Below are 24,217 nucleotides of genomic sequence, written 5' to 3'. Positions count from 1 at the left end.
TTTAAAGAAAGTTATCTAGCCATGAAAAATACAAGAGCAGAGAATTAAGTCTTTTGAATTTTGACTTATTCCTATACCCCAATTTGGAAGGACTGTGAAAAAATTTAAAAGCTAAAACTACCGGAAAAAATGGATGAATCATAGAGAAGGGGAAGATGACATAATGGAAGAAGAAATACATACCAAGGAGAAAATCTAATGAAAGAAGGGATTGAAGAAAGATGAAGAAAAAGGGGAAGGTAAAAACGAAGACGAGGAGAAGGGGGGGGGGGGGGGGGGTAGGCAGAACGGAGGGCTGAAGAAGAAGGAGGGGGGAGGGGGGGAGCAGAACGAAGGGCTGAAGAAGGAGGGGGTAGAACGGAGGGCTGAAGAAGGAAGGGGGGGGGGGTAACGAAGGGCTGAAGAAGAAGAGGAGGGGGGCAGAACGAAGGGGGATGGGATACGGTGGGGGGGGGGGGTAGAGGGGCAGAACGAAAGGGAATCGCTGGTAGTATTTTATTTATTTTTATTTTTTTAATAAAGAAAAATCATCAGCTCACGCACCTAATGTGCGTGTAAATCACTCATTTTGTCCACCTTAGCCATATCAATGCCACATAAGCTCGGTCAATGGTCAGAAGGGTTTAAAAGTCTTGTTTTGATTAAGTTGAAGTGTCTGGGTGAAACTTTATGGAGTGTAGGGACCGGGATGACAAACCGGAATAAGTACAAGTGTCTCCCGGGCTATTCTGCCATTATTATATAAAAAGGTAAGATAAAGGATAAAATATGATTATTTAATAATAAGAAAGGGCAAGATGAGAAGGGAAAAAAAGGTAACAACGCAACCATACCAAATCGGTCGCTACATAAAGTGACATTTTTCATCGTTACGTAACGACGGATTTAAGTAACAATCAAAATATTGTATTTAAAGTAACAATACAACACAATACAATAGGTAACAACCATCCAAACAAGCTTAGCTTAACGCCTTAACGGGAAGAAAAAACTAGGAACTTGTATAACAATCACACTAGAGGTGAAGACGGATGGAGCACAGTTCTACATTGTTCGTTATAAAAGTGATGATGTTACATTAGGCACAATTTTGCGCTAACTTCAGTCTTTCAAGCTGATCAATCATACTTTGTGTTTGAATCAATTCATTTTCATTCATGCAAACATATGGAATGTTTGTTTGTTTCACTCATTTGAAATGATACAACGCGATTAAAAATCACATTTTGTAGAACATGTAAAGACAATCTTCTGACTCCAAAGTAAAATCAGTACTATATATCTATGGAGATTACTAGTGCATCATCACCCTTGTCAACCACAAAAGTCTTGGTAATTTTCTTGGAAGCAATAACGACTTCCACTTCATACGAGCCATGGTATCCGCGAAAGCTGAACTGACCTTGGTCATCAGTATGACCATGAGCGTGGGATAACCATTCTTGCTTAACAGCGAGGTATCTTTTTCCAGCTTCATTGAGCTCACCTTCTGCATTAACTAAATGTGCATCTTCTCGACTCATGAACAGCTCCCAGAATCCCCACAATATTACACCCTCCACAGCAGGGTGAGCAAAAGCTTCTCGAAGTATAACTTCTAAATCGTCAGCTCTAACGTGTTCATTTTTAGAAGAGACGTCAACTTCAGTAAACCAGATTGGAAGTCCAAGAATACTCAGTTTATCAAGAGCCGAGCAGACAATTGGTCCAACTGGACTGTCGATATGTCCCTGAATACCTATTCCTCCAATTGGTGCACCCTGGTCTTGGAGGTCAAGAATATGCTCTATGTACTTTTCTGGGGATGACCGGGTGTCACAACCATCCTCAACATGGTAGTCATTTACAAATAGGATCGCAGAAGGATCCAATTCATGTGCTTTTTTGAACATATTTGCCCAGATTTCTTTGCCAAGTCTATCTTGGTAGTAAGAACCGTGCATCATCTCATTATTCACATCATAATGTTTGAACTTCCCCTTGTAACGTGTCAATAGGCCCGACAGACGGTTTTGAACAGCTGTCATCAAGTCATTTTTGTTCAACGAGTGTATCCATGCTTGAACAGTGGACTCCACCTCCCAAAATATACAGTGACCACGAACTTGAATGTTATTTTTGTAGCAAAAGTTTAGGAGCTCATCAGCATCTCTATAATTGAAATTTCCTTGCTGTGCTTCTGTGGAATACCACTTCAGCTCATTTCCAAAGACAGCCCAATTGAAGTTTTTGACAAAGAAATCGTTGAATTCTTCATTGTCTATGTTTGTTCTGCAAATGCATGATCCAAAGGGGAAACTGTTTTGCTTTTGTCTAACTCTAACAGTCGTGCCAAGCAAACAGCCTGAGTCTGATCCAGAGAACTTCAAGATGACATCTCGCTTGCGTATCTGGGAAAGAGCTGTGCATTTTACGGTTTGTTTATGTCAAAGGGAATATGCAGGTGTGTGTTGCCAACCTATTGAACAGAATTCCGGAAAAACCAGCAATTTGATCTCAAAACACATACAAACACACTGACACAGATCCACTGGAGAGAGAGTACTTCTCGTAAATGTTTGATGAACTGTGTTTAACCGTATTATTGCAACAACATTTTCTGAACTCAGTTAAGAAGAAGAATCTAAGAAATCAATATGTGAAAGATGCAATTTTTTTCCTATAGTCAGAGCTTGTCTGTGGAAATCAGTGAAATGTCACAGATCGGCTTCCAGACGCAGTGAAATGTCAAAGGACCGGAAGATCATAACTCTGGAATAACAATTGAAAATACAATGCAGAATTAATTAGACATTACCTTCTCAATCTGCCTCTTCAAGTGGTTAAACCTTGCACGTCTGTCAACTGGAAAAATGTGAAGGCCAGCTACCATAAGGTCAACCCCAGAAGCAGGACCCTGAACATACACCATCACTTTAGCTGCTTGCTTCTCGATTCTAAAAGATCCTCCAATTTCATGCCATTGATCATCGCTGACCTCAACTTGGCCCCCATTAACCCATTCGTCGTCTACACCAAGGGCCACACTTACATTCTGAGGGCCTGATGCTCGCCCAACTCTAACCCACGCAGATACTTGATATGTCAAACAGAGTTTAACTTTATCTGTGATCACCTGAGCAGGGCCCATCCATGTCTGAGTACGATTAGTCACTGCAATATAACGACCGCTTAAACGCTCATGAGCACCAAGGGAATCTCTAGCCATTGGAGGAATTATATGTGGCGAGCCTGATTTAACACTCATTGTGCAATCGCCTAGGGGAAACCAGCCATTTGTGCCACTATTCAGATGGGTGTTTGTGATTATATTTACACCAAAAACTGCATTCTGAAAGAGGGAAAAAGTGAAAGAATGCTTCAAATGCTATTTCACTGTGAAATCTGGATTGCGAGAGACATGAAAAATTATTGTTAAACTGAGAAACACTTTCTAATGGTGGCTAGTTAGCATAAGGGACGTGACGTAATACTTCCTAAGGCCTTTACCCCTATGCTATTGTCATGCTAAAAAGAAAAGAGGAGCAATGAACCAACTAACCTCAGGAACTGGTGGAGAAGGAGGAGGAGGTTTAGCTGCACGATTTACAACTAAACTATTGAGGAGGATATCCGTGCCTGGAGGTGGACCCTCTAAAAAGATAACAGCCTTAGATGGGGAGTCATTTAGAAGAAACTTCCCTTGCAACTGCACCCAATCTTTGTCAGTAACTTGGGCTCTGCAGACCACTAGCTTCTGTTAAGCTACTTCACCAGAAGCTTCAATGCACACAGTAATTGAAGAAACCAAGAGAATACAGGGGAAAGAATATAACTGATCAAGTCAAACCACCATATATCTGTTATGTCGCATGGTTGAACTTCAGTTAGCTATTAAAATTGATTCGAAGAATGTTAAGAAAGATCAATGTCAACAGATAATGACATAGTGATTATCCTTCCAGGAAAATTACAGCAGTGCTCATGTTAGTGATTGCTATTACTGTAGAGAAATGATTATCCACACACAGTTCAGAAGAAAAAAACAGTTAATATCAGAAAGTCCTTAACGACACTAAGGCGATTATATTGACTAACACTACAGCATAAAAATGCTATAGATGTGCAAAAAGGCATAGGTTAGTGGAGTCATATAACATTGTTTCTGGTCCGATAGCATTAAAGAAATTTCATGACCTAGGGCTGTGTGCATTTTATTTAAGAACAAATTGTTTGAAGCACTCAACCAAAATAAAGAGCAATAAAATGTAATGCAGAAGCTTCTAGCAAGAAACGGTAATGCAGAAGCTACATAAGATGTATGGTCATAATTGACAAGGGTAAATTATTGTATACAGTGGGTGCTTTTGCAAGAACAAAAGGAATTATTTTGGAAGAATACATAGACAACCCATTGAACTTAACAAAAAATTTCATTTTGACACCTCAACTAAGGGCATAACCTATTAGACACCTGAAGTATGTGAAAGTTGTGCCTATTAAGCACGATATGCTGACGCGCATCAGTGCGTATTTTTCACCCCTTTTCAATGTGTTAAATGCCTTTAAAATGCCCAATTCAGCTTTGGTTTTGCTTTTTTTTTTCCTGTTCTATTTTTTTTACTCTTCTTCTAGTTTCTTCTCTCGTTTCTTCAAGAGTAGAAGACAAAGGAGCAGCCATCAAAGCACTTTGAATAGAATTTGCAGCTTTTGTTAGTCTGTCATTGAAGAGGATTGCAGGGACTTCAGCCAAGACTACTGATGACTTCTCTTTCTCCAGAGCGGCTACCATTAAAATGTTGTTCAAGCAACAAGAAAGAGATTTTCTTTACTGAGATGTAATGCCAGCAATCCCATTTGGCCACCTCTGAGAGCCAGCAAATGCTTAGCTCGACAATGCCTTACCATCATCATGCTTTAAATGCTTTTACTAGGAACACATCAGACTATGGCCATGAGGGCTTGAATGCTGGAAGCATGCTTGGTCTACTAACAGGAGCCAGAGGATCATTCTCCACGTCACAGTAGATGGAACTGGACCACCAAGCCTTCTACAGATACATCACCGCAAATGTTCCCATACCCTCATATATCCTTTCAAGTCAGCCCCATTAGGAAAACCCTAGGATCTGCTTGCTTGAAGCTTTTCAGGCCTAAGACCCAATACTTTGGGATTGGGTACTTTCCGTCTAGGATTCTCCAATAGCCAATGGTCCTAAACCAGGAAGGTGTAGGAGAACAGATGGGAAGAAATGGTGGTGCTCAAGAGATGCAACAGTTGAGAAGAATTAAGAAGAAATTAAAAAAATTGAAACAGCCACGTATCATTTTTACATTAGTTGTTTTTATCTTGTCATAGAGTTTGAATTGCATGCACTTAGTTTTATTGAATGAATTGTTCAAATCATGCTTGATAGGTAGAGCTTTTACGGACTTCAGATGTTTAATAGGTCATGCCCTTAGTTGAAGTGTTAAAAATGATTTTTTTTATAAGTTCAAGGGGCTATCGATATATACTGCCAAACTTTAGTTATGATTAGACAATAGATACTACAATGGACGGCATTATGTGCACATTCAATAAGTGGAACTCAGATTAACTTACTTGGCAATGCCTATGTACTGTTCACGGTTATCAGCTGCTTGAACCCACAATGTTCCCCGAACATCTGCATTAGTGACATTGTGACCACGTAGCCGAACTACAGCAGTCATCTCATAAGCTTGCTTTCGCTTCACTCTCCCGGTTATATCTTGCTGAATCCCATTCCAGCTCTGTGTGCGGTCTGTTGCAGATGCGAAGTATTTTCCAGAGGTTGGATTGATATTTGCATCAGCCATAGAGTCATGGCAAACAACCTTGCAGCCTCTTCCGGACCAACTATACAGGCTGTCATCAAAATTTGCATTTACTATGATCTTCTCATCATCAGTACAACTGGATGTTGGCCTAGAACTCTATCAGAATAAGGAGAAGAGTCCTTTTAGTAATAGTACAGATAGTTTCTAAGCCGGTACAATCAATAAAAAATAATGCATTTCATAACTGAGACTTCCATTTTTCCTTTTGTATGGATACAAAAAGGAATACGACAACAGCAATAACTTACTTCGTAATCAGTGAAGCTGGGGCAAGTGATCTTCACTGACTTTATGAGCAGGTCAGATCCAGGTGAAGGTCCCTCGAGATAAAAGATAGCTTGATTGGGCATAGTTGACAACGAAAATGAACCTTCCAATATTTGCCAACCCTCCTCCATAACAGATTTTCTGCATGGAGTAAGGTGCTAAGTTATAGCTGTTCCGTAAACAAGAAAAAATTATAATAAGGATAAAGATAGAGACCCTAACCGTGAAATGAATAAATAGCTTGTTTCTGAATTTTGGTAAACAAGTCTCAATGTAGCCTGGACTTCAGTAGAACCATGAAAAGCACCAGAGACTCCAACACAAGCAGAAATCGTGTAAACACAACCTGCTGAAACTCTACTTGTAATGTCTTGCTCCAAGCCTTGCCAACACTCCTTACGATCTGTGACAACAGCGTAAGAACAGCCTACATCTTCTGCAATTCCTTTATGGGAACCAGAACCAGCTGGAACCACAAAAGCGCTGCAGCAATTGGCGCGCCACAAGTGCATCCCTTCTGAGAAGTCATGGTTATGTATGATATTAACAGCATCATAGCTGCCAGTGTTTTCCCTGTTTTCCTTTGGGCTCTGTCAGTAAAATATAACCTTCATAAATGCACTCGAAGAGAAGTAAGTAACAGCAAAAAAATCATGTATTGTTAGGAAGTACAGCTTCACATGCAAGAGACAATAGTTACTAACAATTGTAGAAAAGCAAGGACATTGCTCCTAGGTAAAATCGAACTAGATAAATATACAATGTGTGCTTTAAATCACCTTATAACACATGTTTTTCTGATACACGGAACTAATGGTCTGTGTGTGCTTGTTCTAATCAAGAGTATAGACACAATTTGCTTATGTTCATTCTTTTCCTAAGGCATATCCAATAGTTTCTGATCTTTTTTGAAATTTTAACTCATTGTAAGTTTCGTCAGAATTCCATACTCAAATGTCAGATCCCCTTGCATCACAACTATAGCTTTTGGTTTATCCTAATTTTTTCTTACAAATAAGTTTTGTTACTCGACAAGTAATTTCTTCTTTAAACAAAAGGATTCAAACAATACGATTGCTTCCACAACTACCAAAAAAAGTAAGTGAAATAACATGAATCATGAACTACCCAAATATTCTTTTTTTTTTTTTTTTTTAGTTAAGATTGACCAATAAGAAAAATCGAAATTCTTGATAAAACCCCAAATTTGGAAAATGCAGAAAAACCGATTAGCACCTTAGAGTCAAAGCTGTCGGCAGTGATTACAGGTGGCTTCTCCATGCTCTCATTTGATCCCTAAATCCAAAATAACAAAAATTAATCGTACACCTTACACAAGACAAAATTCCAAACCCAATGAGTTACCCCGAGAACTATTTTCATTTTCAATTCTTGGTTGAAATTTGATTGGAAAAAAGCAAGAACAATACCATCAGTGCGAGAAAAACAGAGTACCTGTGAATGGGGGTGGTCTGAATTGGATTTGAAGAGTCGACGTGCAAAACTACTAGCAGTAAGCCGTTTCATTGTATACAGATGATGTCTTTTTTGATTAAAAAGGATCCGGCTTTTTCGTGTTCTGCTGTCTTCACTGTGTTGGTCAAAATCCGAGCACAACCTCGTACCAACTTATAATCCATTTAAATTTACTTTGAACCTATTTCCTTTCTGCTGCTCGTAAAAGAGAAACAATTTATTACTTTTTTTAAAAGAAATTGTATCCGATCAAATAAGTTTACATAAATTAAAATAAATCTACATAAATTAAAACGAATGGCATATATGTTATCAAACAGTATTACCCACCTAAGTAGGCTTAAATTTAAAATCTATTCTTACCTGATTTTAATTTAACTGCATTGATTATTAGGCTAGGATGCATTGATTGTTTTGTGTTGTTTTCTTTTTTTCTTTTTCTCATGTTCCCTCCAATATGAGCTTTAAAAGGTATAATATATCCTGGTCCGAATAAAAGAGAAAGATTGTTTTTGGTCGACAGTAAATACAAAAATAATATGATAATGTGAGAGATGTAATAGTATTAACCCTCTGTTGGGATGGTTGTTTCCCGTGGCTCATTATTGCATTGTTTTTATTGATTACATGTTTGTTTTTATTGTTCTTATAATTTTATTATATGATATTGTAAACCCATTGTACTTCTGTTGTTATTTGTAATGACGAATTTGGTGGGATTTGCGTGGTTACTCATAAAATGCACATATATTTATTAACACAGTACAATACGATACTATATAATATAATACAATATTGTACATTATGAATTATGGGTAACGATCATCCAAACAGGCCATAAAAGATTAGATATTATGAAAAACTTTTAAATTAAGCTGATTGGATGATGATCCTCGAAAAGTCCTCATGTTGCTTACTTGGTCAACCTTATCTAGTTAGAAATTGAGATATAATTAATTGATTGATTATGGAGTGATCTTCGTATCTTGTTTAATGTACGTATGTTTTACATCAAAAGAAAGATTACGAAATAGATTAAGCTAAACTTTAGTGAACAAAACTATTTTCTTTTACCTTTTTCTTTTGATTTTGGGGGCTCTGATTGAACATTAATAGCACATCTTAGGATATTCATTTATCCAGCGAAAGCTGGTTTTTCAATGAACAACAGGCTCTTAAAAGTGCAGAATCTATTGTTATTGATATGGCTTGTTTTTTATTGGGGTTCGTAATTCTGATAAAAACCTCATATGGACTCTTTGGATTTGTACATGGAGCATTTTATTGTCACTGAATAATTTTATGGTTTCATTTAGTATTGCAAAGGAGTACAGAGAGATACCGTTGCCAGAGAGATTGTGCTTGATTTTAAACGTGGCGTACATAAAAATGGAGTTTCAATATTGGGAGAAATGCTTTGTGGTTATAAATCATCAGGGGAAGGACACTTTCAAGTTATGAGTAATGAAAGACTATGGTTCAAGAAATCTTGGAATAATTTGTTTAATATACAAAGTACTGAGGAGGCTGTGATTATATTGCTGAAATGGGTTGATAATCGCGGCATGGAGAACATCCGACCCGTATCTTGGCAGGGCAAACCCGAATGGTTTGTGATTGAGGCCTTCTCTATCACATGCAACCGGTTCTTTTGCAGCCATGACGTAGTCGAATTCTCTTTGCCCCATTTTAAGCAGATCTAAGCCTCAATTGTCTCTTATATCTTACTTAGGGTGTATTTGATATGGAGGAAATTATTTCAGTGAAGTAGCCCTAAAAGTGGCTACCTGGTGTCAGTTCTACAAATAAGAGCTTTCACATGATGCCCATAATTTTCGGAGGTCAAAAAGATTAGGGCACTATAGTATGAAGCAGAAGGTGAAATGAAAACAGCAAAAATCCCATTAGTTTAAGTCTAAGGTTGCTGGATTTAGAGAGTTGTGAAGAGTTGTTTGAGTGATTGTCCCTCTCTGTCATTCTTAGCAGCCAATGATAACTCAATGTTTACCAATTTCAAACTAATCATTAGAAAATTAAGTTCACTGAGGCAGTGAAGATTTTCATTCTTTACTCATTATTTAGTTGAGCTTTGTTGTATCTTAGCGTGGCAGCTTACAACGGCCTTTTGAGATATGCTATCTATTTAGGTTCCTGTATCTCACGAAGGCTTCTTAAGCTTGCAACCATGGCGGGGTTTAGCTTATGTATGAGAAAAGGCAAATCTGTGCTTCCCACATAGTTGTTTGTATTAAAAAATGAGGTTTTTTTATAGAACACGGAGAAAGGTTGAGATTTTCTAAGGGTGGTCACTCTCTTTCTCTGAAGTTCAATATAGCCAATGAATTGTCTAGTACTTCTCTTACCAAGAGAAAGACTAAAGGCCCATTCATCAGAAAAGTGCCAGATATGTTTATGGGAAGTACATATTTTGCCCCGTAAACTAGTCACCCAAAATCCGAATCTGAAACCCTAAACTTTGTGAATGAGGTTATGATGATATTCTCCAAGAAGCTTGCAAATCAGATCTTTGAGCTGATCCATATCTTGTCTTGGCAAAGGCAAGGGAATTTGTGAGGTGGGTCTTATGTGCTCTCACAAAAGGTCTCTGATCGTTGCAGCCATGGCGGATTAGCCTTTTTTCTAATAGATCAAATCTGATCCTCTATTCTCTATTAAGCTTAGTGCTACCATGGGTCTGTTTTTTTTTCAATCTTTAATTATTTTTATGATCATATTGTATAATGTTGGTCTGGCGTGAGTCCAAACGGAGTGACATGATCGGTGATGATTCATATTGTTGATTCTAGCTAACTTGGGACTGAGGCGTCGTTGTTGTGTTCTTTTTGTGTTCATGTTATTCTTCTGTTTTTGCATAATATCCAGTTTCAGAAGAATACTGTCACGTGTTTATATGCACATTTTCCGATAGTGTAATTATTAGGTACTGATAAAAGCAAGTTCAAAGGGAATGAAAGTGAAAGTTGAGGATTTATAGACTGTCTTTAACCAACTATATATTGAAGCTAGATGCTGAATTTATCTACACAATTTTCCAAGCTTTTGTGCCTTATTTCAATCTTGAAAAAACCAAGTTTCAGAGGCAACATAATGAAATGAAAAGTGAAAAATATTAGAGTTGAGTCATGGCCTGGCTTGGCAATACAAGTCAGTAGGTCTTTCTGGTTACAGCCACAGCAGTGTTAACTCTGTTATTTCCTTTGATTAAATAGGCAAATATCCGAGCCCTATCCTCAACTTGGTTTGTTTACATGTTCTTTTTTGACAAGTCTTTCTAGAAATAATTCTAGACTAGAAATATTTTCATGGTTCTTGTTGGCCTATTATTTTATATTCAGGTTCTCCTCTATTCTGACTGGTTACTGGTTTGTTACTGATGGGTTTTCAATATCTTTGCCTTATGCTTCTTATGTTTTGATGATCTAACAAACTTATTTGTAAAGAACCAGATAGAGAACCTGACCCACGTGGTATACATTTCAAATGAATAATGTCCAGTCTGATCTTTAGTAAATGAATGAACAACCATAAGGATGAACACAACAGGGACCTGGTGATCTGGTCCCTTAGGGTTCTCCAACAGAAGTACAAGTTAGTGACTATCCGCAACCATTACAAAAGAGGAACACAACTGGGACCTGGTCCCTTAGTGTTCTCTAACAGAAGTACAAGTCAACTATACAGCTGGAACGCAACTGCACAGAAGTGACTGTGCAGCAGACAGTGCAGCAGTCACTTCTCATTGGGAAGAAGCGTGTACCAAGAATTGACATCACTATCCATTGTGATGTCTTTTGTGAAATAACAACCTGGTGCAAGGCACAACAATTCACTTGTGCATTCAGTGATATTCTCTCAATCATAACAGTGTTCATCTAGCATTGAAGTCACTGGTGTATCAAGAACAAGAAGACAACTCCACTAAGGATCAATTTTGTAAAGAGTTTATGTATATCCATAGTTGAGTTGTAATCTTGTTATTTGTTCTTCATTATATTTCCTAATCTGCTTTCTTAGAAGCTTTGTCGTAGGAAAACCAAAAATCCGTAAACTTTCGAGTTTATGTTGTGACTAGGATTAGTCATAAGTTTAAAGCCTTTCTAACTAGGAGAGTTATAAAGTGGCTTGTGGTGAGAGCATCACAAGTTAGTTGAAGTCTTTGTAATAGGGTTATTGCAAAGTGGTTTGTAATAGTGAGATTGCAAGTTAGTGAAGTTAAAAGCCTACAAGTGTAGGTCGTGGTTTTTTGATCCCCTTGTGTGGGATTTTTCCACGTAAAAATTCCTTGCCTCCTTTACTTACAATTTTTATTAGCATTCTCTGTTTAACCTCATAGAGGATCAGGTACTCTAATGCTTGGTGGACTCATACAAACTAACAATTGGTATCAGAGCGGGTTCCTCCTATCAGGCTAACACCTAGAAAGGATCCTCATGGTTGCTCCACCAAACTTTGAGGAAGGACAATCAACCTACAGACCTCCTAGATTCAATGGTCAATACTACGGTTGGTGGAAGACTCGCATGCATGATTTTATAATGGCCGAAGATTCAGAACTGTGGGATATCATCTGTGATGGTCCACATGTTCCTATGAAGAAGCTTGAAGAAACAGGACCAATGGTGCCGAAAGACAGAAAAGAGTACAGCGACATTGACAGAAAAGCTGTAGAAAAGAACTATCGTGCCAAGAAGATCTTGGTATGTGGCATAGGACCTGATGAGTACAACAGAGTCTCAGCATGTGATACTGCCAAAGAAATATGGGAAGCGTTGCAAACCGCACACGAAGGAACTACTCAGGTTAAACAGTCCAAGATCGACATGCTCACCATAGAGTATGAGCTCTTTAGGATGAAGGATAATGAATCTATACAAGATATGCACACCAAATTCACCTCCATCATAAATGAGCTTCATTCACTTGGAGATGTCATTGCCAGAAACAAGCTTGTAAGGAAAATCCTCAGTGTTCTACCTGGTTCTTGGGAAAGTAAGGTAAATGCCATCACTGAAGCTAAAGATCTACAAACTCTGACCATGGATGAGTTGATTGGTAATCTGAAGACATACGAGATGAAAAGAAAGAAAGACAGTGAAAGGAGAGAGCCGAAGAAGGAAAAGAACCTGGTACTCAAAGCTGAAAACAGTGACTCAAGTGATGAAGATAGTGACATGGCCTATCTTACTAAAAGATTTCAAAAGATGGTTCGAAAAAATGGTGGTATACCAAAGTAGGGCAGTTCAAGTAAAGAAAGGAACAATGATCTCTGTCACAGGTGCGGAAAGTCAGGGCATTTCATCAAAGACTGCCCACTCGCGAAACAGGAGCAATACAAACAAAATCCTAACAAAGCAGCAAAAAGGAACCTGGTTCCAGATAAACAATTCAATCGAAAAAGTGTTGCTGACAATATTGTGAAGCAGGCTCTTGCTGCTTGGGGAGACTCCTCTAGTGAATTCGAAAGGGAACCAGATGCAGAAAACAATTCCACGATGGCAGTGGAAACTGAAGCAACGAAGTATGATTCACTGTTCGCGCTGATGGCTCAGTCTGATGATGATGAAGAAGATGAAGACGATGAGGTAAATTTCAGGGATGTTCAGAGAAATCTGAAGTCCTACTCTTCTAAGAAGTTAAGGTCATTAGCAAATGTCCTAATTGATGCCTATTATAGCCTTGTTAATGATAAAGAGATCCTGACCATAGAACTAGGAGAAGCCGAACAATCCAGAGATGATCTGGTGGTATGTATAGTGGATCTAAATGAGACCATAGTTAATCTTGAAAAAGAAAAGGAAGCCTTGAATAAAAGAATAACTAGTGTTGAAAATGAGAGAGACGACCTGATTGTAGTAGTTGTTGATCTGAAAGAAACAATAGAAGGTCTTAGCAATGAGAAACACACCTTAGAAGAAAAAATTGCAACTATAGAGCAAGAGAGGGATGACCTTTTAGTGATAAGCACTAATCTAGAGGAAACCATTGAGGGACTCAATAGAGAACATAGGAATGTGAATCTTGGGAAAGGGAAGGAAGTAGCTAGTGAGACACACATTAAGCTTGAAAAGGAATTAACTGCTATGAAAACTAGTCTATGTGGTGAACTTGAGAAGAACCAGCAACTTCAAACTGAATTGGATAAAGTAAGAATTGATCTTGAGAAATCTCTGAAGTGGACCTGGTCCTCAGATGCTGTCACTGCCATGTATCTTAACAATAGTGGAAACAGGCAGGGCATCGGGTTCTAAAGGGAGAAAACTCCTTACAACCCTCACAGCAAGTACGTCACTGTCCTCGATAACTGGCTATGTACCCACTGTGGGAACAATGGGCACTTTAAAGAAAATTGCCAGGCCAGGGTTCAATCTGTTCAGAAAAATAAAGTGTTTACTGACAAAGTGACTACTAACAAGGGACCAGGTACCGCTCGCAAGAAACGAATGTTGCCTGCATGGACTAGAAAAGCCCTTATCCATCCCTTTTATCATAACAAGGGACCCAAACTAGTTTGGGTTCCTAAATCTAACCCATGATTTGCATGTGCAGGGAACAGTGAGAGGAAGCAGACTGCAATGGACTATGGACTGTGGATGCTCAAAGCATGTGACTGAAAGCATCATGGATTTCTTCTCACTGAAAGCCCTGTAGGAAGGGAATGTATCCTTAAAAAGGAAGGAGAGGGTACATTCTCGGTGAATGTAAAGTTGGAAAGGTTATTTGGCACTCATTTAGGAACGTGTACTATGTGAATGGCCTGAAGTACAGTCTCCTGAGTGTTTCTCAAATCTGTGATAGAGGGAACAAAGTAGAGTTCTTATCAAGAAGTGTGCACAGTTACCAATCTGATAACTGGCCAAGTGGTCTCAGTGGACAAAGGAAACAAGAACATCTACTTTGTTGACTATGAATCTCCATAAGCTGGTGGTATGAGATGATTGAAGTCGGAACTATGGCATGAAAGATTTGTGCATGCAAGCTTCTCACCTCTGAATAAATTGATTCAGAAGGACCTGGTCCATGGCCTGCCAAACTCAAGATTCACCTGGACACTGGTTCACAAAACAAAGGAGGAGACTCTCGAAGTATGAATGGTCCTTGTCAAGAAGATTCTAGTGAAGACAAAATTAAAGGAGAACATATCAGATCCGACCACGGGACAGAATTAAACATCGCCAAGAGTTTCTGGGCAAAAGCAGTAAATACTATTTTCTACTTAGTAAACAGGTGTATGATCAGGTCCATCCTGAATCAAAACCCACTATGAGCTGCCAAATGAAAGAAAACCAAAGACAACTCATCTGAGAACCTTCTTGACTGAAAATGCCATGTTCTCGACAACATGAAGGACCAGCTTGGGAAGTTTAATTCAAAGGCAATGAAGGAATCCTTCTGGGATACTCTCCACAAAGCAAAGGCCACAAAGTCTACAACAAAGGGCACACTGAATGGAAGGAAGTGCTCAAGGGGTACTCAACAAGACACCTTCCTCTAACCAAGGAGGAAACACTGATGTTCAATATAATAAACCATCTCTGGTCCCTGGGAAATATCTCAGGTTTCAAATAGGGACGCTGACACGATGAGTAAGATGAAGGAAACAGGTGAAAGACAATGCAACATCATCTTCCACCTCTCACAAGGAACCTGGTACTTCACTTACTACTACTAAGGCTAAAGAAAGAGCGGAGATGCAGTTCATGGCACTCCACAAGCAACAGAACAAAGAGTATAGGAAAATCAAATTAACCTCCCAAGTTCCCCACAAAGCAAACCTCAGTCTCAAACTAGAAACTCAAAATCTCCCATCCACCTGATAACACAATCACTCACTTTCATTCTGAACTGAAACAAGAAATCAGAAATCTGTGTTTTCCTTCCCAATCCCTTCTGTATTTCCCCTCGAGAAATAGAATCCAAACTCAAGTCCCAAGGAATCATACTTGAAGGCTGTCAAAAGAAGTCTTGAGCTATCTTAAGGGAACACAGGATCTGGTCATGTATCACCCCGCATATGATAGCTTAACCTTATTTAGCATGCTAATGATTAACTATGCAGGTTAGCTTGTGTACAAAAAAATGGGGGGGGGGGGGGCACTTATGGAGTGGTTCACTTATCATGATCATGTCTCATTCCTTGGGGGACAAGGAAGCAAAACTCAATTGCCTCATCAACAACTGAAGATTTCAAAACAAGAGGACCAAGCACTTTGAGGGGTGGCATTATCTTCTGAGAGTCTTGCAGAACAGAAGACCAAATTCCAGATATCTTCACCAAAGCCTTGGGTAGAGAATATTCTGGAAGAAACAAGGTGAAGATGGGGTCATGAGAGTTCAATGGGGAACCTGATTCACCATCAGTTGGATATGCGAAACACCTTCAGGTAAAATTAGCTAAAGCGTTTTCTGACCAAGCCTAACTCGCATCGATACCGTTGCAGGTAAACACGCATGATAATCATAGAAGCTAAAGGTAAAGTTATGAACTGCGAAAGAAGAGCTGCCAAAACCTTTTTCAAAAAAAAATTTGTTCGGGCATCAGGTTCCTGTACCACAGGTTAGAAGTAAGGTGTTTTTTCTCTGCATGCCGTCTCAAAATGTTAACATAATTAACTCAACTGCCACATCATCCAACTTTTCAAAGTCTGCATGACATGTCTTGTCTTTCAAATCCCTTCATCCCCTCTGCACGATAACTTTTTCCCACAAACCTACCGCCGTTTTCAAAAACTATTCAGAACCTGTTTCTCTCTCTTCTCATCATTAGTTCTCTTTCCAATAAAACTTTACTCTCCCTCACAGCAAGTCATGAACCTTCATCTCTTCTGTATAGCTGTATCATCTCTTCATCTCTCTCTCTCACTCTACTTGTTTTCCAAATACTCCTATAATGGCTATCGAACGATCGCTTCCTTCTCCCACCGTTAACACTACCCCCACTTCCCTATCCCCCTTAAAATCATCCCCAGAGATTCACTATTCCACTCCTTCTAATACTACTGCATCCACACCTACTACCTCCTCTTTTCCTACAGTCTTTCCTTTTCTGACAAACCCTATTTTTTTCCCATGTATTGAGAAATCTATGTCTCGTCACTTCTCCAATCTCATCAAAGAACACTCAGGGGGTTTTACCTCTCAAGTGTCAGAGGTCTCTGAGGATGATCCTGATCAATATCCGAACTCCTCCATTTTGGACTTTGTAACTCTCACAGAGTCACCAAAAAGGGAAGCAGTGCTGAAAGTCTTTGGCTGCTGAAAGTCTGATGAATGAAGGAGCATATCTCTCGTCTGAGTATCGGGGGGAAGACACTCCATTCCTAAGCGATGTAAGAACCATAGTACTCCTCGAGTCTTTGGCTCATGAGACGTTCCCCGAAAAACCTACTGAAGAACCTGATTCTCTTCCAAGCAAATCCACTTCTGCACCTCCTGATCATCCTAAGCTCTTAGAATCCTCCTCCAACTCACCCACTATCAGGTCACAGCAGAAAGAAGGTTTTGAGTCTACAGTACAGAAAAGTAGGAGGAGTGTCAAGACAAGGAAAAAGAGGTTGATGAATCAAGGGGAATTTGTTACTGACAAGAGTGTTCCAGAAAGTGGGACTGACAAAAATGCTCCAAAGGAACCTAGTTCCTTAGTGCAACAATCTATGAAAGCTCAAAAGTCTGTGGATAAAGCTTCCGATGAAACTACTGAGAAAATGGTCCATTCGTGAAGGGCAGCGGCAAGTCTAAAAAGAGTCAAGTTGAGCAAGCCATGTCTGAAGATGATACTGTGGGGTTAGTAAGCTGGAAAGGAAAGTCTGTTGAGGGATCTAGCAAACAAAAACGGGAAACTGTTAGAGAACCTGGTGCTCTGAGGACAATGCCCAGTGATAGAGGTCTTTGGCAGCAGAGACTAAGAACTCAAAAAATCTTGTGGGGTCGTACATTTGACCCAGCAATTTCAGAGATGGAAGGTATGAGACAAATTCTGGAGATCGTTGAGTTTCAACAATGGGAGCACTTGTTTCAGGAAAGCATGCCTCTGGTGTACGAAGATGTGGTGCAAAGCTTCTACGCGTCTCTCTTCACTGTTGAGGGGGATCACATTTGTGCGCTAGTAAATGGAGTAGACATTGTACTCGATGCATCAGCTTTGGGAAAGGTTCTCAGAATCCCATGTGAAGGGATGTCCTCAGTCAAAGGTGTTTGTGGTGTCAACTTTAGGAGAGCAATCATGAAAGAGCAAGCTATTCAGCAGGGGGAACAGGTGCATAAGAAGGTATTACTTCCTGAGTATCAGCTTCTCTTTGAATTGGTCAATAAGGTACTCTTACCTCGTTCTGAGAGGCGGTCTATTGCTACAAAATCGGATATGGTCTTAATGGAATCGCTTGATGAGTTTGTCCCAATCAATCTGCCAGCAATCATGATAGACCACATGCAAAAAGTGGCAAACTTTAAAGGTGGGAATCATGGGTTACCATATGGCTTTCTCCTCACTCAGGTGTTCAGATTCTACAAGGTTCCCTTGGGGAATCCCAGAGTGGGCACATGCAAGCAAACCTTCTCTAAGACCACTTTAGAAGAATGTGAATGTGTAGAAAGAGTTGGTGAAAGCATCTCGACCATTTCTCAGCTGATCAACGCTCAAAATATAGCTTCTGAAAAGATCAGAAGGTTGAGGGCTCAAAATGCCATACTGGAGACTCAGCTCAGTCAAGCAGTTAAAAGACCTGATTCTGTTAATGAAGAAGTTGCCCGTCTGACAAAGGAAAACGATAAACTTCAGGCACAATTAATTGAAGAACAACTGTCTGCAAATGCTCGACTGGACCTGGTTCTCAAAACCATTGTTGCCTCTTCTTCCAAGCGTCCTTCTTCTAGTGTTCCCTAGGATCCTATCCGTATCCAGCTATTTCTGCTCTAACATTTTGTCGCTGTTGTTTTCTTTTTGTTTGCCTTTTTTTTTGTCTTGCTCAGTCCATTGTTAATATTAATGAAACAACTCCACTTTTTGCATGTATAATGTTGTTTTCCTCTGGCTTCTCTTTTCTGTCATGTTGTGTGCACATATATGGCATGAGTTAGCTGTGTTAGACTTCTTTATGCTGATTATCTGCTTGTGTTTCTTTTTAATGATGCCAAAAGGAGGAAAAATAAAGGGGAGGATCTGAGATTCAGGGGGAACTTGTGAGATGTGAGATTCAGGTGGAACTTGTGAAGTTTCTAGTAGCTTATCTGGTTGTTTTTGCTCTAATCAAATACTATCAATGCCTAAGTTTGTCATCATCAAAAAGGGGGAAATTGATGGGTTTTCAATGTCTTTGCCTTATGCTTCTTATGTTTTGATGATCTAACAAACTTATTTGTAAAGAACCAGATAGAGAACCTGACCCACGTGGTATACATTTCAAATGAATAATGTCCAGTCTGATCTTCAGCAAATGAATGAACAACCACAAGGAGGAACACAACAGGGACCTGGTGATAACCTGACCCACGTGGTATACATTTCAAATGAATAATGTCCAGTTTGATCGTCAGCAAATGAATGAACAACCACAAGGAGGAACACAACAGGGACCTGGTGATCTGGTCCCTTAGGGTTCTCCGACAGAAGTACAAGTCAGTGAATGTCCGTACATTATAAAGAGGAACACAACAGGGACCTGGTCCCTTCGGGTTCTCTGACAGAAGTACAAGTCAACTGTACAGCTGGAACGTAACAGCAGAAAGTGACTATCTCGCAACTGTTACAAAAGAGGAACACAACTGGGACCTGGTCCCTTAGTGTTCTCTGACAGAAGTACAAGTCAACTATACAGCTGGAGCGCAACTGCACAGAAGTGACTGTGCAGCAGACAGTGCAGCAGTCACTTCTCATTGGGAAGAAGCGTGTACCAAGAATTGACATCACTATCCATTGTGATGTCTTTTGTGATATAACAACCTGGTGCAAGGCACAACAATTCACTTGAGCATTCAGTGATATTCTCTCAAGCATAACAGTGTTCATCTAGCATTGAAGTCACTAGTGTATCAACAACAAGAAGACAACTCCACTAAGGATCAGTTTCGTAAAGAGTTTATGTATATCCATCGTTGAGTTGTAATCTTGTTATTTGTTCTTCATTATATTTCCTAATCTGCTTTCTTAGAAGCTTTGTCGTAGGAAAACCAAAAATCCGTAAACTTTCGAGTTTATGTTGTGACTAGGATTAGTCATAAGTTTAAAGCCTTTGTAACTAGGAGAGTTATAAAGTGGCTTGTGGTGAGAGCATCACAAGTTAGTTGAAGTCTTTGTAATAGGGTTATTGCAAAGTGGCTTGTAATAGTGAGATTGCAAGTTAGTGAAGTTAAAAGCCTACAAGTGTAGGTCGTGGTTTTTTGATCCCCTTGTGTGGAATTTTTCCATGTAAAAATTCCTTGCCTCCTTTACTTACAGTTTTTATTAGCATTCTCTGCTTAACCTCATAGAGGATCAGGTACTNAAAAACAAGAGGACCAAGCACTTTGAGGGGTGGCATTATCTTCTGAGAGTCTTGCAGAACAGAAGACCAAATTCCAGATATCTTCACCAAAGCCTTGGGTAGAGAATATTCTGGAAGAAACAAGGTGAAGATGGGGTCATGAGAGTTCAATGGGGAACCTGATTCACCATCAGTTGGATATGCGAAACACCTTCAGGTAAAATTAGCTAAAGCGTTTTCTGACCAAGCCTAACTCGCATCGATACCGTTGCAGGTAAACACGCATGATAATCATAGAAGCTAAAGGTACAGTTATGAACTGCGAAAGAAGAGCTGCCAAACCTTTTTCAACAAAAAAAAAATTTGTTCGGGCATCAGGTTCCTGTACCACAGGTTAGTAGTAAGGTGTTTTTTCTCTGCATGCCGTTTCAAAATGTTAACATAATTAACTCAACTGCCACATCATCCAACTTTTCAAAGTCTGCATGACATGTCTTGACTTTCAAATCCCTTCATCCCCTCTGCACGATAACTTTTTCCCACAAACCTACCGCCGTTTTCAAAAACTATTCAGAACCCGTTTCTCTCTCTTCTCATCATTAGTTCTCTTTCCAATAAAACTTTACTCTCCCTCACAGCAAGTCATGAACCTTCATCTCTTCTGTATAGCTGTGATCCTCTCTTCATCTCTCTCTCTCACTCTACTTGTTTTCCAAATACTCCTATAATGGCTATCGAACGATCGCTTCCTTCTCCCACCGTTAACACCACCCCACTTCCCTATCACCCTTAAAATCATCCCTAGAGATTCACTATTCCACTCTTTCTAATACCACTGCATCCAGACCTGGTACCTCCTCTTTTCCTACAGTCCTTCCTTTTCTGACAAACCCTGTTTTTCTCCCATATTGAGAACTCTATGTCTTGTCACTTCTCCGATCTCATCAAAGAACACTCAGGGGGTTTTACCTCTCAAGTGTCAGAGGTCTCTGAGGATGATCCTGATCAATATCTGAACTCCTCCAATTTTGAACTTAGTAACTCTCACAGAGTCACCAGAAAAGGAAGCAGCGCATAACATCATGGCTATCGCTGCTGAAAGTCTGATGAATGAAGGAGCATATCTCTCGTCTGAGTATCAGGGGGATGACACTCCGTTCCTAAGCTATGTAAGAACCATAGTACTCCTCGAGTCTTTGGCTTATGAGACGTTCCCAGAAAAACCTACTGAAGAACCTGATCCTCTTCCAGGCAAACCCACTTCTGCACCTCCTGATCATCCTAAGTTCTTAGAATCCTCCTCCAACTCTCCCACTATCAGGTCACAGCAGAAAGAGGGTTTTGAGTCTACAGTACAGAAAAGTAGGAGGAGTGTCAAGACAATAAAAAGAGGTTGATGAATCAAGGGGAATTTGTTACTGACAAGAGTGTTCCAGAAAGTGGGACTGATAAAAATGCTCCAAAGGAACCCGGTTCCTTAGTGCAACAATCTATGAAAGCTCAAAAGTCTGTGGATAAAGCTTCCGATGAAACTATTGAGAAACAAAATGGTGCATTCGTGAAGGGCAACGACAAGTCTAAAAAGAGTCAAGTTGAGCAAGCCATGTTTGAAGATGATATTGTGGGGTTAGTAAGCTGGAAAGGAAAGTCTGTTGAGGGATCTAGCAAACGAAAACGGGAAACTGTTAGAGAACCTAGTGCTCTGAGGACAATGCCCAGTGATAGAGGTCTTTGGCAGCAGAGACTAAGAACTCAAAAAGTCTTGTGGGGTCGTACATTTGACCCAGCAATTTCAGAGATGGCAGGTATGAGACAAATTTTGGAGATCGTTGAGTTTCAACAATGGGAGCACTTATTTCAGGAAAGCATGCCTCTGGTGTACGAAGATGCGGTGCAAAGCTTCTATGCATCTCTCTTCACTGTTGAGGGGGATCACATTTGTGCGCTAGTAAATGGAGTAGACATTGTACTCGATGCTTCAGCTTTGGGAAAGGTTCGCTGAATCCCATGTGAAGGGATGTCCTCAGTCAAAGGTGTTTGTGGTGTCAACTTTAGGAAAGCAATCATGAAAGAGAAATCTATTCAGCAGGGGGAACAGGTGCATAAGAAGGTATTACTTCCTGAGTATCAGCTTCTTTTCGAATTGGTCAATAAGGTACTCTTACCTCGTTCTGAGAGGCGGTCTATTGCTATAAAGTCGGATATGGTCTTAATAGAATCGCTTGATGAGTTTGTCCCGATCAATCTGCCAGCAATCATGATATATCACATGCAAAAAGTGGCAAACTTTAAAGGTGGGAATCATGGGTTACCATATGGCTTTCTCCTAGGTGTTCAGATTCTACAAGGTTCCCTTGGGGAATCCCAAAGTGGCCACACGCAAGCAAACCTTCTTCAAGACCACTTTAGAAGAATGTGAATGTGTAGAAAGAGTTGGTGGAAGCATCTCGACCATTTCTCAGCTGATCAACGCTCAAAATGTAGCTTCTGAAGAGATCAGAAGGTTGAGGGCTCAAAATGACATACTGGAGACTCAGCTCAGTCAAGCAGTTAAAGGACCTGATTCTGTTAATGAAGAAGTTGCCCGACTAACAAAGAAAATGATAAACTTCGGGCACAATTACTTGAAGAACAGTTGTCTGCAAATGCTCGACTGGACCTGGTTCTCAAAACCATTGTTGCCTCTTCTTCCAAGCCTCCTTCTTCTAGTGTCCCCTAGGATCCTATCCGTGTCCAGCCATTTCTGCTCTAACATTTTGTGGCTGTTGTCTTCTTTTTGTTTGCCTTTTTTGTGATGGCATGCTGGAATTCACCATTATTGCTACTGTCTTGCTCAGTCCATTGTTAATATTAATGAAACAGCTCCTCTTTTTGCATGTACAATGTTGTTTTCCTCTGGCTTCTCTTTTCTGTCATGTTGTGTGCACATATGTGGCATGAGTTAGCTGTGTTAGACTTCTTTATGCTGATTATCTGCTTGTGTTTCTTTTTAATGACGCCAAAAGGGGGGAAATAAACGGGAGGATTTGAGATTCAGGGGGAACTTGTGAAGTAATGGTAGCTTATCTGGTTGTTTTTGGATCTGAGATTCAGGGGGAACTTGTGAAGTTCTAGTAGCTTATCTGGTTGTTTTTGGGGGATCTGAGATTCAGGGGGAACTTGTGAAGTTTCTAGTAGCTTATCTGGTTGTTTTTGCTCTAATCAAATACTATCAATGCCTAAGTTTGTCATCATCAAAAAGGGGGAAATTGATGGGTTTTCAATGTCTTTGACTTATGCTTCTTATGTTTTGATGATCTAACAAACTTATTTGTAAAGAACCAGATAGAGAACCTGACCCACGTGGTATACATTTCAAATGAATAATGTCCAGTCTGATCTTCAGCAAATGAATGAACAACCACAAGGAGGAACACAACAGGGACCTGGTGATCTGGTCCCTTAGGGTTCTCCGACAGAAGTACAAGTCAGTGACTGTCCGCAACCATTACAAAAGAGGAACACAACTGGGACCTGGTCCCTTTGTGTTCTCTGACAGAATTACAAGTCAACTATGCAGCTGGAACACAACTGCATAGAAGTGACTGTGCAGCAGACAGTGCAGCAGTCACTTCTCATTGGGAAGAAGCGTGTACCAAGAATTGACATCACTATCCATTGTGATGTCTTTTGTGATATAACAACCTGGTGCAATGCACAACAATTCACTTGTGCATTCAGTGATATTCTGTCAAGCATAACAGTGTTCATCTAGCATTGAACTCACTGGTGTATCAAGAACAAGAAGACAACTCCACTAAGGATCAGTTTCGTAAAGAGTTTATGTATATCCATAGTTGAGTTGTAATCTTGTTATTTGTTCTTCATTATATTTCCTAATCTGCTTTCTTAAAATCTTTGTCGTAGGAAAACCAAAAATCTGTAAACTTTCGAGTTTATGTTGTGACTAGGATTAGTCATAAGTTTAAAGCCTTTGTAACTAGGAGAGTTATAAAGTGGCTTGTGGTGAGAGCATCACAAGTTAGTTGAAGTCTTTGTAATAGGGTTATTGCAAAGTGGCTTGTAATAGTGAGATTGCAAGTTAGTGAAGTTAAAAGCCTACAAGTGTAGGTCGTGGTTTTTTGATCCCCTTGTGTGGGTATTTTCCACGTAAAAAT

The 24,217-nt window shown here is 39.7% G+C and overlaps 1 protein-coding gene across 1 annotated transcript; it reads right to left on the bottom strand.

Moving 5' to 3' along the window:
• Window positions 1–980: 980 nt before the first annotated feature.
• On the bottom strand, window positions 981–7,758 carry LOC109218759. Its single transcript, XM_019383143.1, has 8 exons — window positions 7,564–7,758; window positions 7,345–7,404; window positions 6,331–6,698; window positions 6,090–6,249; window positions 5,585–5,937; window positions 3,542–3,719; window positions 2,798–3,331; window positions 981–2,390 (listed from the first exon to the last, which is right to left on the bottom strand). Exons 1-8 carry the CDS (start codon window positions 7,633–7,635, stop codon window positions 1,275–1,277), a joined length of 2,841 nt encoding a protein of 946 aa, XP_019238688.1. The 5' UTR covers window positions 7,636–7,758; the 3' UTR covers window positions 981–1,274.
• Window positions 7,759–24,217: the final 16,459 nt, after the last annotated feature.

This window comes from Nicotiana attenuata, unplaced genomic scaffold (genome assembly GCF_001879085.1).
Source record: "Nicotiana attenuata strain UT unplaced genomic scaffold, NIATTr2, whole genome shotgun sequence".
Taxonomy (NCBI): domain Eukaryota; kingdom Viridiplantae; phylum Streptophyta; class Magnoliopsida; order Solanales; family Solanaceae; genus Nicotiana; species Nicotiana attenuata.
The sequence above is the reverse complement of the archived record's forward strand: the minus strand, read 5'-3'. Positions and strand labels throughout refer to the sequence as shown.

Excerpts from the sequence above, each read along its gene's own strand:
- LOC109218759 (XM_019383143.1), bottom strand. The coding sequence starts at position 7,635 with ATGAAACGGCTTACTGCTAGTAGTTTTGCACGTCGACTCTTCAAATCC. Across the intron at positions 5,938-6,089 it reads CCAGCTTCACTGATTACGAA|AGTTCTAGGCCAACATCCAG; the intron begins GTAAGTTATTGC and ends TTATTCTGATAG. Across the intron at positions 2,391-2,797 it reads TGAAGAGGCAGATTGAGAAG|ATACGCAAGCGAGATGTCAT; the intron begins GTAATGTCTAAT and ends GCTCTTTCCCAG.